Source organism: Manacus vitellinus, unplaced genomic scaffold, assembly GCF_001715985.3.
Source record: "Manacus vitellinus isolate BGI_N305 unplaced genomic scaffold, ASM171598v3 scaffold_68_pilon, whole genome shotgun sequence".
NCBI classification, from domain to species: domain Eukaryota; kingdom Metazoa; phylum Chordata; class Aves; order Passeriformes; family Pipridae; genus Manacus; species Manacus vitellinus.
The window spans coordinates 495,982-510,769 of NW_021940744.1; the positions used below are offsets into that span (position 1 = coordinate 495,982).

Sequence of the window (14,788 nt, forward strand, 5' to 3'; positions counted from 1 at the left end):
GATCGGTCTTGAATGAGATGCTGTGAACTTGCTGGCCTCTGTCTACTGAGATCCAAGTTTCTGTCCCTTGCAAGGAACATGCTACTCATGTGAAGGTTCTGGAATCTGGGCTACTCATAGCTCTTGGTGGTGGGAGATGCTGCCTCCTGCTATGGCCAGTGGCTCTTTATTTGTCAGAAAGGAACAGATGAGTGTCTTGAAGCATCAGTCCGCTTATAGCTGTGTGGTGGGAGAGTTGATGGTTCAGGAAGGGTAGAGTTGAGGCAGGAGTAAGGGCAAATGGCATGGGCATGTTTCAGTCTGGGAAAGGTGACATCTCCTGGGAGTGACAGGGAAACAGGTCTGATGAGCAAAATGAGATGCCAATGGTGTTTGCCCTGTAACTGCAAAATGGAAATGAAATCCAGTCAAAAAGCAGTAAGTGGGCATTATTTGTTACTGGTTTCGTTTCAATTCTTTTAACCTTTGCTAAGACATGGGTTGTCAGCAGGTACCTGCATGAAAAAACTACCCTGAAACAGGAGCTAACCATAAGGGAAACAATTTCATTATTGCTCAGTGGATTTTGCTGAAAACAAATCTGCAAAGGCTTGGTTTGTTGCCCAGTATAGTCTTCTCAGGTGGATTAGTTTTTCCCTGGGCAGCAGAACTCAGTGGCTGTATTTTCAAGCTCACTGCTGGGAGGATGCATGGAGGGAGTTCAGGGAATGCAGGAGAGGTAGAGTGGATTCTTCCCACATGCAGGAGATTGAGTGGACCGACAATGAAGGAGGCAAGTGTCATCTGGGCTTATCTCACCCGGGCATCTGCTCACAATTCAACACTTGTAGTCATTGTGCCAGCTGGCAGGACAGTTTTCCTGATGTAAATTATCCATCCGTTCTGAGGGGCCCGAATACAAGGAGACCTTTTGTGCGTAGGGACGAATTCCTAACTTGGGGGGAAAGGGAGGAATTTGTAAAGATCTAAATGGCATTTGCTTACATTTTTCTGGTCTGTCTTTACGGTTTTCAGCATGGCATGTTTCCTGGTGGACCTTGGGATACACAATTGGGCAATAACCCTGCTGAGGAAGGGCTGTAATTGCTGGTGGCAGCATCTGGTCAAGCCTGACAATGTGAGCAGGTTGTTGGGGGAAGCATCCCCTGAATCAAACAACTCTGAATGTTTCCAAAGCCACTGCTGCTGCTGCCTCTCTAGACAGCCAGGACTTGCTCTGTTGAATCCATAATTGCAATACTGTCTCGAAGGCTTATAGATTTACTTACTTATTGTAGAGAAAGACATTAAAAGATTTCTACATCAGCCCGAATTGTCAGAATAGGCTGGCTATCTTGTCACCTTGTCACTTGCTGGTGAGCAGCTTCATGCCTTGGAAAAGATGCAGTTTTAAAACGCGCAGCTCATGATTTTGAGCTCTGAACATTTTAAAGACAAGTCAGGTTGTGCTCGTGGTCACTGATTCCAGCATGTGGAGTTCTTCCTGCAAAACAGATCTGCCACTTCTCAGTACACAGAGGGAAATATCTGACATTTGACACTATCAGACACTTCTAAGTCAAACTGAGATCAAAATAATTACCAGCTTCTAGGAACAGGAGAACAATGACTTTTTGTCTTCTAAATGAAATGTTTAAATGTTTAAACATTTAAATGTTTAAAACTGCCTTTCACCTGGTTATTGCTGTCACCATTTTTCAGCGTAATAGCTGCATATGTTTATTCAGCTCTGCAAGACTTGAAAGCAACCTGGACTGCTTATCTTTGCTAGAAAAAGGCTCTGGAACCTTGAAGAGCTGCCAGGCTGCTAAGCACAGATTTTGTGTTCAGTGTGAACAGTGGGGAAACATGTTTATTTCCACAGTGTGTCAGCTGGTCTTGGGTAAACCCCATTGTCCCGGCAGTATTTACCCACGGCGAGCTGCTCAGCCCGGCACACAGCCGCTGTCTGTGCATTAACGGCATTCCTCTGTAATGCCATTAACTGCACTTCCCAAGGAGTTACATTCCCAGCTGCTATAAATGTCTTTTTCACCTGGGTTACTCAGTCGGGGTGGGGGGGGTTGAACGTGTTTTCCTTGGCCTGTCGTGTAAAACTGGAGGTGAAAAAGGGAGGGTCCTTCACCGTTTAGCACAAGGAGTTTCTGTGAAAAACATTTTCATACTGCCCAGAGTGCAGTTGGCATGTGTTGTGCCTTTAGCTGAGCTGGGATTTTTGCAAGGAGCTGTGGGAGACCTTGTCTGGGAACACGGATTGTAATCCAGTTATAGTGGAGCGGGGAAAAAAAAGAGTTCTTTTCCGGGACATGCAGGCTGTGACCTGGCCTTTCGGCTAGAGCTGAAAGCTGTGTGTGAGTGAGAGCACGTGCCCGGCCCCCCCTTCATTCCCAGGATTCTTTTGAAGCATTTCCTCCCCAAAACCATCTTATGAAGCCTAAACATGGGGGTTTTGCTTCACACCAGAGGAATGCAGTACTAGTGGAGGAAAACTAACCACTCCAAGTCAAAGGAGCAGGATATTCCTGACAATTCAGCTGACACAGCTTAATGGAGTGTTCTTCATTCTGTTGGCTCTGGCTTATTTTTTTCTCCCTCTTGACTCATGGAATGGCTGCTCTTGCCTGATGTCTTTGTTGTTTTCACTTGTCGTGAAACTTGCCCCAAGAAATCCCACCAGAGCAGACGTTCAGCCTTATATTTTGCTTTATTTTAGCATGTGAACTCAAAGAAAACTTTCTCATTAAGCTGTTGATAGTTTTACTGTTGACAAAACTGCGATAGTAGGTCTGGTTTTTAGTTGCTGCCCATACAAGGTGTTGGGATAGGCTGGCAAAGTTGCAGGTCAACACGTACCCTGGGGGTTTCCTGCAGAAGAATGAGGAGGCATTTGTTTCTAGAGCTCCTTGCCTTTACCTGGAAAAGATGGGGAGTAAATCCTGGATTTGTTTGGGATTTCTTTTTCATGGACCTGAAGAAGATATTTGTGCATGTCCAACTTGTTGGCTTCTGTCAGTTTTGAGTTTCTGTGTCTGCACGTTCTTCACCTCTGAAGCATATTTTGCCTTCATGAGCAGCTCTCTTTTTGAGAAGAGACCATGTAGCAGGAGAAATGGGAGACCTGGGAGGAAGCACATGATGCCTGCTTCTTGCCTTGCACTGACATTCATGAGAAAAATACTCCCAAATCCCTGGAACAGGATTAATCCCTTGCACTGGGCAGCAAAGGGAGGATATTGCCTAAGCTACGTTAGTGCTGAGTGTCGATCCTTTGGAGTTTTGAGCCTTTGTGGAAAGTGCCAGTTTGGCATTAATGCTGTGATTGCTTCTTGCTTGTCTTCTGTGTGTAAGAAGGTCTCATTAAATAATCAACCCCAAACCAACAGTGAGCAAGTACTGAGCAAGAGCCACAGATTGTGAATGGTCTGGCTTCCAGTCTTGTGCTTAGGTCATCTGAAACCACGCACATGATATAAATAGGGAAGGGTGTTCTGTGGGAAGTATTGGGGGGTTTGTATCCATCTAACACCCTAGCTGTCCTGCACGTCACACACAGACAGTACTTATTGGTCTTTTTCTATCCTTGGGAAGGTAGTTTTTCAGGTGCTGTATGTCTTGATTTTTACTTTATTTTTTTTCCTGGCACATTGATTTCTGGACCCTTTGCAGTGCTTCTCCTGCTGCTTTGGTTCCTCGTGCCAGCCATGCTCTGGGTGTGACATGCCTGGTCCCAGTCTAAGCAGAGGGAGGCCTGTGAGGCAGCACCGTGGTGCACGACCTGGTTCCTTGCCGGCGGGCTGTGCGTGTGTGCTTGGAGGGGCACGCTGTTCTCCTTGCCTGGTGCCGTCAGGTCTGCTCTCATGAACACTTCAGCAGGGGCAAAGCCTCATGTTAAAATTTAACACGGTGGAGTTCATTCATTTTACAAGTTGAGGTTAAATCCTTGTGACTCCTACAAGCTGAAAAAACCTGTTTCTCAATCAGCTGAAACTCTTCTAGTAGCTTTTTTTTTTTTTTTTGAACCAGTGATGGCTTCAAGTTCTGCTTAGAGCAGTGTTTTTCTTGGAAGTGGTGGGAGCATAAAAGAACATGGCAGGGACTAAACACCCGAGGTTTTATTCCAAACAAACCTCACGTTGTTTTAGCAAGCTCCCTACGTGCTCCAGGGTGTCCTGATCGTACAGTCTGTTTGCCGAGGTGGAGCAAGAACAGCTGGCACACAACTATATGCCTCCCCCTGGGAACGTGTCCCTCCTCCAGCGGGAGTGGTGGAGGAAGGTGGCTGAAATGTGCTCTGGGTCTTGTCTCCTAATGGGTTTTTTCAGGGCTGTGAGTCCCCTGGGCAGTTGGTTTATGTGCACGGGGGTAGATGCTCAAGTCACTGGAGAAGAATCCATGAGGGAGAACAATGTGTTGACTTCTACAAGCCTGTTAGGAGGTGAACAGAGGGCAGGGAGGTGCCTAGGAAACAGAGAACGTGGCAGGGTTGTAAATCATTGCACTCTGATCCAAAATGTGTCTTGATGTCTTGAAATATACGGTCTGGGAAACTTAAACTTCGTTTTGGCTTTCCAGTGAGTAGAAGAGGTGTGTATTCAGTAATTCAGTGCTGGAAGAAAGGCTTTGTGACTAATAGAATGAGTTTGAGATATTGTCTATTTTGGGAGGAAGAAGAGGTACAAACCAGACTCTACAGTGTGACTTTTACCTCTCTGGTTAATACTGTTTCTTTCATACATGTATTTGGAAAAAATACCATCAAATGTCATCATTAACTTGGGGCCTGGCCTTAGATACCCACAAACTGTTTGTGGGTTTGATGAAGTCTGTCATCTGTTGGGGTAAGGACACTGCTGGGAGCGTCTGCAGGAGAGAACTGCACCTTGTGACATGTGTGTTTGGTTGCACAGGAGTCCGTAGGTCTGTTTATTTCTCTGTTCAATCTGCCCTCAACTTCTGCCTTCTCTTCCTTCACCTTGTCTTTGTGGGGCGATTCAGCACTGGGCTGGAGGAGATACTCCTGGTGTTCTGGATAGCACCAGGAGATGCTTCTCCAAAGAGAGAATTGCAGTGCAGCTCTTTCCATTCTTTCCAAGTCCAAGTCTTTCTCACGCCCATGTCCTCTCACCCGCAGGGAAGGCCTTCGACATCACATACGTGCGCCTGAAGTTCCACACGAGCCGGCCGGAGAGCTTTGCCATCTACAAGCGCACGCGGGAGGACGGCCCGTGGGTGCCCTACCAGTACTACAGTGGCTCCTGCGAGAGCACCTACCACAAAGTCAACCGCGGCTTCATCCGCACCGGGGAGGACGAGCAGCAGGCACTCTGCACCGACGAGTTCAGCGACATCTCCCCCCTCACCGGGGGCAACGTGGCCTTCTCAACGCTAGAGGGGCGTCCCAGTGCCTACAACTTTGACAACAGCCCTGTGCTGCAGGTGGGTGAGCAGGGCTGAGGTGGGTGGGTGGGCTGAGCGGGCTGGTTTTATGTGTAGTCATCGTGGATTGTGGCTTTGTGCCTGCTGGGCTGCACTGCAGCCCTTACTCTTAGTGAAAGGCCCTTGCACAGGTAGGTTGGGACAGACATTCCTAAGAGGCGCTTTTGAGCTCTCGACTCTATTGTTAGTAAGTTTATGGTACAGAAAGCAAAACTGGTGGCACTAAGGTTGATTTGTCACTAGGCATCATGGAAGTCTTCAGAGGATGGATGCAAATCTCTACCTGCTTAGAAAGCAGCTGTGGACATTTGTTGTTTCAGATACAAGGACAGAGGAAGGTAAAGCCTCTGTTCAATTTATATTTGAGGCATCTTGTGTGTATACTTTGAGTAGAAAAAATTAAGAAATATGAGATTCTTCTAAACAAATAAAAGCATTACAGGAATCCCTGACCTGTTCTCTTACGTGTGTGTTGAAGCAGAGGAGCTTGATTTTATCCACGGAATTTTTCTCTTACAAGTGGCTTGGCAAGAGGGGTTTGGCTGAGTTTTTTTGTTGTTCACAGTGGTGGTTGGGCAGTGGGCAGGAGCATACTGGAGCAGCAGTTTATCTGATTTACTTGCCACTTTCTGTATTCTGCTTGGTGACTTTCCTAACTTAAATTGCAACAAGGAGCTAAAGCTGTGGGATTTGCACCACTGGGGCTCCTTATCTTCTTTTCAGCACTGTGTTTGCCACCAATTCCCTTTCCTCTTAGAGTAGCAGGAGCAGACTGAGATGTGAGGACCCAGCAGGCTTGGGTCTCGTCTGTCTGGTCCCCAGGCAGGAGAGCAGAATCTGGTGGGTCTCGTTTCTGCAAACAGAAATAAAGATTAATGGGAAAGGAAGAACTCCAGAAATGGAAAAGAACCAGTTTGGCCACCTCGTTCGTGCAGCCAACCCCTGCAGAAAACCGTGTCTTATCGTTACGGTGAACGCGGAGATTTCAAGTTAGCAATGTGTTTAATTTTCTGATAGACTTCTCTATTTTAGGAACAGAGACCTGACTGCCAGTTTCCTAAAGTTTGTATAAAACTTTTGGTGTTGCTTTTCAGAACTGAAGTAAATGTGTCTTTTGTGCTTGGCATTTCCACGTGTGTATGCCAGTGTTTGTAACTCACTCAATCTTATCATAGTGGCTGAGCAGTGATGCAGCTGCAGCACAGTTGTACGTACAATTGTGTTTTTCTTGTGTTCTTCTCTTATGGTGTTTGAAGGAAAATGGCATTACAAAGCTGTAATAAAAGCAGGGAGGTGGTGCCAGTGAGAGTCATGGGCTGAAGCTGATGTGAAATTTGGGGACAGGCTGTGTTTGCTGGCTGTTGCTGGAGGAGGGCAGGGCAATGTGTTGAAGATGCTGTGTAAATATTATGAAAAGCTCTTGTGTTGCGAGTCAGATCTGCCTGTCTGTTTGTCTTCCTCAGCCTTCCTCAGCCTCATTCATCTGTCTGTCTGTGACTTTCAGTCTGGTGCAGTATGTCTGCAGGAGCACTGCAGGCAGGCAGATACATACAATTAGCAAGCTGGCATAATTGCCTGCACTGCACTTTTTGCTGAAGAGGTTGCCCACTGCTTCCCAGCTGAGAGCAGTCAGGATATGAAGAGGAATTGGAAAGGGTATCCAGAGAGGAGTGGAGTCCAGGAAACTCACCTGAACCAAGAGGATACAGTGTAAGGCCTCTGGGGCAGGAGCGTGTGACACCCCGAGGTGCAGAGGGGGATAGGATGAGGAAGGAACGTGCTGATTGATAAATGGCTTTGTTAATAGAACTGCTAATGACACAGCACTGCTGTGCTTTCCAGAGGGAGGTTTGATGTTTCCTCTGATGGGATTTCTTGTCTGCTCTAGGAATGGGTGACGGCTACAGATATTAGAGTGACCCTCAATCGTCTGAACACATTTGGAGATGAAGTTTTCAATGACCCAAAAGTTCTCAAGTCTTACTACTATGCAATTTCTGACTTTGCTGTGGGTGGTAGGTGAGTAGACAATAAAACTCTGTACTTATTTAAAGCTTTTGGTCAGGATTATTAGACTGCTTTAAAGATTTTGGTTATACTCACATGATACCATTAGGCTCTGGTCTTTATTGACTGTCCTAAACCAAAAATGCAGTAGAATGAATTTTATGTAGCTTGATGCAGATACTGTGCATAAGCTTTTGTGGCTGTAATTTCAGGGCTGACAGAGACTGAATATTTTTTTCCTTGATTAGATGAAATATTAAGTGATTTGGGAGGGTGGAGATTGAAAATAGTAACAAAAATATGAAACAAAAGAAGAAATTTTTTCCTGCCCTGTGCTTTGTGTGATTTTTTTAATTGGTTTTAATTGCTTTCTGCCTGTATCTGTAGCTAGAAAAACAATAAGTAGAAAATCTCAGTGTCTCTGCCTCACATTTGTTTTGGGAGCTATCTTCTGTGAAGATCTGGAGCACTGTATGACACAGCTGTGGTTGTCCATTCCTTTTGCCAAAGCCTACTGCAGAATGTTTAAACCTTAAGTAGTTGATGATAAAATGTTTTAATAAATAGAGCTGAGACCAGTGCAGTGTTTGGACTGTTTGCAGAGACCAGTCCTGAGCCTGGGATTGGGCCACATGGGGATTTGTACTGGCTGTATCACCAGTCTTGGAGGTCCCTGGACTTCTGTTATTAGTCACCTCTGTGCTATTTAATTTCTTACTGATACCACAGTATCCCACACCCAGCAAGCACACTGTGTTCTGGACTCTCACCAGGGAGAAGCTGTGCAAAATTTATTAACCTAAAACCAACCAAATCTTTGCTTCTCCTACTCAGCTTACTCTGAAGACTGCAAAGGAATTGATTAACTTTCTCCCATTTCTAAATGCCTACCTGGAGTATGCTGCACCTCTTTGTTTTATAGGATGGTTTGGTTTGGAAGGGACCTTCAGAGACCATCCAGCCCCCATCGTGGGCAGTGACACCTTCCACTACCCCAGGTTGTTCCAAGTCCCGTCCAACCTGGCCTTGAACACTTCCAGGGATGGAGCAACCAGAGTTCCTCTGGAAACCTCTGCCAGTGTCTCACCACCCTCATTGCAGAACATTCCTTCCTTATGTCCAATCTCAAACCACTCTCTTTGAGTTTAAAATTATTGCCCTTGTCCCATCACTACAGGACCTAGTAAAAAGTCTCTCTCCATCTTGTAAACCCCCTTCAGATACTGGAAGGCCTCCATAAGATTTCCCTGGAGTCTCCTTGTCTCGAGGCTGAACAACAGCAGTTGGGTTCTCACTTTTGTTGTGACCACCTACCTTTGAATTTATCTCAGACCTTCAGATCCAGTCCCCGTTTTGGGGGTTGCTCTTTGAGTGACCTGGATCCGTAGAGTTTAAATACCTGTTCCTTGCCTCTTGTTGACCAGGTGCAAATGCAACGGGCACGCGAGCGAGTGTGTGAAGAATGAGCTTGGGAAGTTGGTCTGCAACTGCAAGCACAACACCTTTGGGGTCGACTGTGAAAAGTGCCTTCCTTTCTTCAACGACCGTCCATGGAGGAGAGCGACAGCAGAGAGTGCCAACGAGTGCCTGCGTACGTGTGGCCACCCTTCAGGGGACAGGCTGCAGGGGCTGTGTCCCCTGCCTCTGCTGGGAGACAGAGGCTGGCCCTGCATGGTTGGAGTTAACCTCAGTTGCAGTCAGTCAGTGTTAAGCACAGTTAATGGGACAGTTAGTCATTCCAGTCCTATCCTGTAGGAGCTTTCTGGTAGATCCCTAGGAAGAGGCATCTCCTTTCTGGAGAAGGATGGGAGCAACATTTAGGGAAGAAGTGTCCTGCAAAAATGTAGAGTCTTGTACTTTATAGGACTCTCAGAAAAGAAATGTGTATTTAGTATGCTGGAGTATAACTGCCCTTACAAAAGCTCCTCATTTAGCATCTGCTGACTTGCCTTTGTACTTGGGTTATTGGTTTTTACAGTTAATTGTTAACTGTTGGTTGTCAACTGTTTCATCCCATTTCGAGGTTGTTGCAGCAGTTCTGGACTGAAAATGCAGCTCTCTGTCATGGAACACCAGTTTGCTTGGGTTTGTGTCCCAGACCACAGCTCCTGGTAGTTTACTTTATGGGGAAGCTTTTTCAGACAGAAAAACTTTCTTCCTGTCTGACCTCTGTGTGTCTTGATCGGTCCCAGCTGTCTGGTCAAGACCTTGGTCTTCCCCTCGATAGGCTGGTGAAACTGTGTTGTCCTGCTGCCTAGACAGATGGGATTTGCAATCCAGGGGAGAAACTCTCCTTACAGCATGGAGTAGCCTCGCTGTTACCTTCTCATGCTTGTTTGGATGATGGAGATTGGTTTTGCTGTGTGGGAGGGCAGCATTTTGGCTGCAAATGGCAGCCTGATGTGCAAGGGAATGGAGTAGGAAGTGCTGGTTTTCTTCTGAATGTAGATGAGAACGGTCTGGAGTTTGTTTCATCCTTACAGCCTCATTCAACCACCACAAAAACACACTTCTCCCTTTTTGTCCTTATGATGCACAAACGCCCTGGGGCTCAGGATGGTTAAAAGCTCCTCTGAGCTTTGTAGGGTTTTGTGCTGTCAGGGTTGGCTGGTCACTGATGGCACCTTGTCTTTGCAGCTTGTGACTGCAACGGGAGGTCCCAGGAGTGCTACTTCGACCCCGAGCTGTACCGCTCCACGGGCCACGGTGGCCACTGCCGGGGCTGCGCTGACAACACGGACGGCCCGCACTGCGAGCGCTGCAGGGACAGCTTCTACCGCCGGGGCAGCGACCAGGGCTGCCAGCCCTGCAGCTGCAACCCCGTGGGTAAGCACTGCCTGCTGCAGGCTTCCAGGCACAAACCCCACCTCTGCTTTTGGCTATTTCTTGCTTTATTTTTTTCCCCTCCATATATGAAATGTGTATTGTGTTGAATTTTGGTTTGAGTTATCCTCGGATCTAATTGGGGTTAGATGCTTCACCCCTGCAGCACTTACTCCTTCCAGTGTAAGGTTTGTGGGATTTTTTTTCACTGCGTATGTGTTGCTGTGGATGCTCTCAGTACTAAAGAACTTATTTAAATTCTTAATAACTGAGATGATGTGAGTGGATATTTCTGGAAGTTGCTCATACTGAGGAATTGTAGTGAACTTTAGCTGGTGCATCAGTTTCTCCTACTGAGTATCCAGGCACTATAAATACAAACCAGTGAAACATTAAACACAAAAGGAGTGGGGATGAGATAAAAAAAAAATGAACTCAAAATATGTAGTTAAACTCCTTTTTTTTTTTTTTTTTTTTAAAAAAAGGGGGGGGAATTCTGGCAGGAGAACAAATCTTTTCTCATCGGGGGAACCACTTGACCTGTAAGGAGTGATCCCATAACTACACCAGCCCACAGCAAGTAAGGGGGAAGGAGAGAAAAGGGTAACACATAGTAAGGTATGATGTGAGGTTTCAAAATAGAGGAGCTGGAATAAGTAATTGCTTGCAGCATGCCCTAAAAGCAGCCAGGGAGAGGTCTGCCAGGGTGCATCTCCTATCTAATTTGGTCAGAGAGTTGTACAGTTGTGAAATTTTTGACCAATAAAGGCCCTTTCTTCTTCTGTTTGCTCTCCCAGGTCATGTCAGACCTTATTTTAAGATGGGTGAGGGTTTGTGTCAGCTGAGACAGTCAAGAAGATGTAGGGAGGTGACCTCTCAGGTCTTTAGGGACAGCTTTCAAAGGGCTTTATAACTTAGCCATCAGCTTGTATCCCGTGGCACATTGGCACCCAGGGTGTATTTGAATCCCCTGGATATGTTTAGATTGCTATTTTTTGTCTGAGTGCTGTGTTTTCCTAAATAATCCTAAGTGGGACTGCAAAGGGGATTTGAACTTTGGCTGTATATGGTAAAGGTTTTGTGAGGAGTTCTGTCCTGTCCAGCCTAATCATCTTATAAGTCTTCACTTTGCTATAATCTTCTGGTGTGAATTGAAGTGGAAACAAGCAACTATTTCTGTATACTAAAACATTTTTCTCCAGGTAGTTAACTCTTGGAGTGCTGACAGCTCCAAGGCTGCCAGCTACAGGGATGCTTGGAAGAAAGCATTTTGTCCACTGTGGATTAAAGAAACTGGTACTGCTTTTTGTGCAAGTCCACTTGGACAGAGCAGTACTGAGGAAGGTGTCTTTCCAAAAAATGAGAATTTTGCTCAAGAGTTTGTTAGGGTTCATGGTGGCAGATGCAGCTTCACTCTGAGGAGGCAGTTTAGTCTTTAAATCCAACTTGGGAATTGAGGGAGGAAACTGGAGCATGAAAGGAAGAGGTCAGGATATCCCCTGGCAAAGGGGAGATGGTCGTTAGGGAGAACACAAGGAATTTGGGGAATAAAATATCGGAAATGGTGTGTTGCAGGATAAAACAGCATGGAACTAGAGGCATGCAAAGGTAACAGTGACGATGGAGCAGGAATAAGGATGAGAATGCAATTTGAAGTTAAAATTATAGTTATATATTAGAAGGCTGGTTGGTAGGAATAAAAGACTGAGTATACTTTGGGAAAACTAGATAACAATTCATCTGTCTAGGGGTGCCAGGGGAAAAATCCCTGTGAACTAGGGGCAGCCTTTAGGTAAGCATTCACTTGTCAACTTGAAGCTTCCCACTTTCTTCTCCCATATTCCTTACCCGTTTTGTGAAATTTCAGAGCTTGCAGGCTGACAGAGCTGTGTATGTGTGCTGAGGTGCCTGTCCCTGCTGTCCCCACAGGCTCCCTCAGCACACAGTGTGACAGCTACGGCCAGTGCAGCTGCAAGCCCGGTGTGATGGGGGACAAGTGTGACCGCTGCCAGCCGGGCTTCCACTCCCTCTCCGAAGCTGGGTGCAGGTAAGGGGGACTGTAGCTCTCTAAAATAAACCTGGACTCTTTTGAAAGCTTTCTCTGTGGCTCCTAATGGGTTGTCCTCTCTCCTGACTCTGGCAGACCCTGCTCTTGCAATCCATCTGGCAGCACAGGGGAATGCAATGTGGAGACAGGGCGGTGTGCGTGCAAGGACAACGTGGAAGGCTTCCACTGTGAGAGGTGAGTTTCTCCTCCCATGGCTTTGTTTCAAGAATGAGAAACATTCGAGCGATGACCTGGGGTCAAGCATCAGGGAAATGAGTTCTCTTTCCTTCATGTCTTCAGATGCAAACCTGGATTTTTCCATCTGGATTCCTCCAATCCAAGGGGCTGTACCCCCTGCTTCTGTTTTGGACACTCCTCGGTCTGCACCAGTGCTGTGGGCTACAGTATCTACAGCATCACCTCCAACTTCCAGTTTGGTAAAATTGCCTTTCTTTGTATCTCAGGTTGGGCTGTGGACTCAAGTCAGAAGCTATTAAAAAAACCCCAACTCCTTCCTTTCAAATCCTGGGCAGGCAGGTCTAGGATTCCTCCTTTGGAAGTGCTGAAGCTACCTGGAGCTTCCATGTCTGCTGCTTGTTTGTTCAGCTAGTATGAATTCACAGCTTTGGCTTTGGGCAGTTATTGTACACCAGGCAGGTGCAAATGGGAATTGCAAATACAAAGCTTTTCTAGCTTGAGAGGTGTGCTGGCAAGGAAACATTTCCTCAGGTTTCGAACCAAATCAGGAGTTTCTGATTGAAAGGATTAAAATCACTTTAGGTTTGGAGTTTAAGTGGCTCTGAATAAAACACAGTTGTGTTTCCAATGGGTCTGTAAGCTGAGGAAAAACCTTTTGTTTTTTTCATGCAGTCAGTTTCCTGTGTATGCATGTTTTCATGCTGCGTAGCCTGAAAAGAGCATCTTTTTAATTAAAATTCCACTGGAGAACAGTTCATACAAAGGCTGCAACTCTCAACAAGTCGTAGAGGACTACAGGTTTTTCCGTGCCTGTTTAAGCTCTTTAGAAAAGAAGGTTTTGAACAAGTAGTCATCATAGGGCTCAAAGTTCAGAGGCTTCAAGTCAGCACTGGGGTTAGGGGCTTAAATTGGAAATGTGGTGTTTGTCATTGCCTGTGCACAGACCATAGAGTAACTAATATACAAACAGAGTGACATGAAAAGTGTGTGCAAAGCCACATCTTCCAAGGGTGTTAATTCTGGCACATCTGGTTTTTCAGGAGAGGATGAGTGGCGTGCTGAGCAGCGTGATGGCTCGGAAGTCTTACTGCAGTGGAGTGCAGAGACTCGGGATATCTCCGTGATCTCGGACACCTACTTTCCCATGTATTTCATTGCTCCAGGTAGGTCATTCCAGAAGCGTGGCTTTCTGTGCTGCTTGTGCCCCTTTACGTTCCATCCCCTAACTGTAAGGATTTCTTATCCTTTCAGGCAAGTTCTTGGGCAACCAGGTTTTGAGTTACGGGCAAAACCTGACCTTCTCCTTCCGTGTGGACAGACGGGACACGCGGCTCTCTGCAGAGGACCTGGTGCTGGAAGGGGCCGGGCTGAGAGTGTCAGTGCCACTCATTGCCCAGGGGAACTCTTACCCCAGTGAGAGTGCACAGACCTACACCTTCAGGTATGGTGGGAGCAGCTGGGGCTGAGCTTGGGGTGCCCCTGGCCTCTGAGCTCTTGAGGAAACCAGGATCATTAATTTTAGCTCGTAAGAGGGTTCTTATCAGGTTGATTTTCACTCGCTGTCTGGCAGCGTTGTGTAAGCGCATGCAGATGATGTTGCAAGAGCATTCTGCCTTCGGAAAGGGGGCTTTGAAAGGGTGCAGCTGTTAACATTTAAAAGCTGTGCTGATGATGCATGGCCCTTCTCCCTAGGCTCCACGAGGCTACAGATTACCCATGGAGGCCTGCTCTAACAGCATTTGAGTTCCAGAAGCTTCTCCACAACTTGACTTCCATCAAGATCCGCGGGACATACAGCGAGAGAAGTGAGTCGCTGAGCAGAACGCCGCAGAAGAGGGGAGGGGGCAGACTCATTGGTCTGGTGCTTGAGTTACTTCATTGTGGGGCTGTAAATAGCTGTGGTAGCTTATTTGGCAAAGCTTTGTGCCAATGGATTTTCACTTGGTCTTCCTGTGTAACAGCTTCTCCCAGGCCTCATGAAGAGGATATGGGGAAGAAAAGTGCTGTCTTTGAGGGTCTGGAAGCTCAACACTCATCACCTCCTGATTCTTTGCTTCTAAACATGGGGATTGTGCTGTGTTGCATGGCCACTGTCTTCCAGATTGATAAAAATACATAGTACAGAGACCCGAAGGACATGGTAGGAGACACATAGGGAGTTTACAACACTTGTCCACAGTTTTTGCTACACTAGGAATGGTTACATCCCCCCTGTTTCCAGGTCTTACCTTGACATGGCAGATGGGAAGGATGGGGTCTTGAAAGTGCTGCCAGTGC

General features: G+C 46.5%; 1 protein-coding gene across 1 annotated transcript in view; it reads left to right on the forward strand.

Annotated features, from left to right (window-relative positions):
- The first annotated feature begins 738 nt into the window (after positions 1-738).
- LAMC1 (laminin subunit gamma 1) overlaps positions 739-14,788 on the forward strand; it is a 29,304-nt gene continuing 15,254 nt past the window's right edge. The window contains exons 1-11 of the mRNA XM_018083795.2: positions 739-772; positions 5,132-5,436; positions 7,325-7,455; positions 8,868-9,034; positions 10,081-10,269; positions 12,196-12,313; positions 12,410-12,508; positions 12,614-12,750; positions 13,552-13,674; positions 13,763-13,952; positions 14,204-14,316. Of these exons, the coding sequence (XP_017939284.1) occupies positions 739-772; positions 5,132-5,436; positions 7,325-7,455; positions 8,868-9,034; positions 10,081-10,269; positions 12,196-12,313; positions 12,410-12,508; positions 12,614-12,750; positions 13,552-13,674; positions 13,763-13,952; positions 14,204-14,316 (1,606 nt within the window). The remainder of the gene's footprint in view (positions 773-5,131; positions 5,437-7,324; positions 7,456-8,867; positions 9,035-10,080; positions 10,270-12,195; positions 12,314-12,409; positions 12,509-12,613; positions 12,751-13,551; positions 13,675-13,762; positions 13,953-14,203; positions 14,317-14,788) is intronic.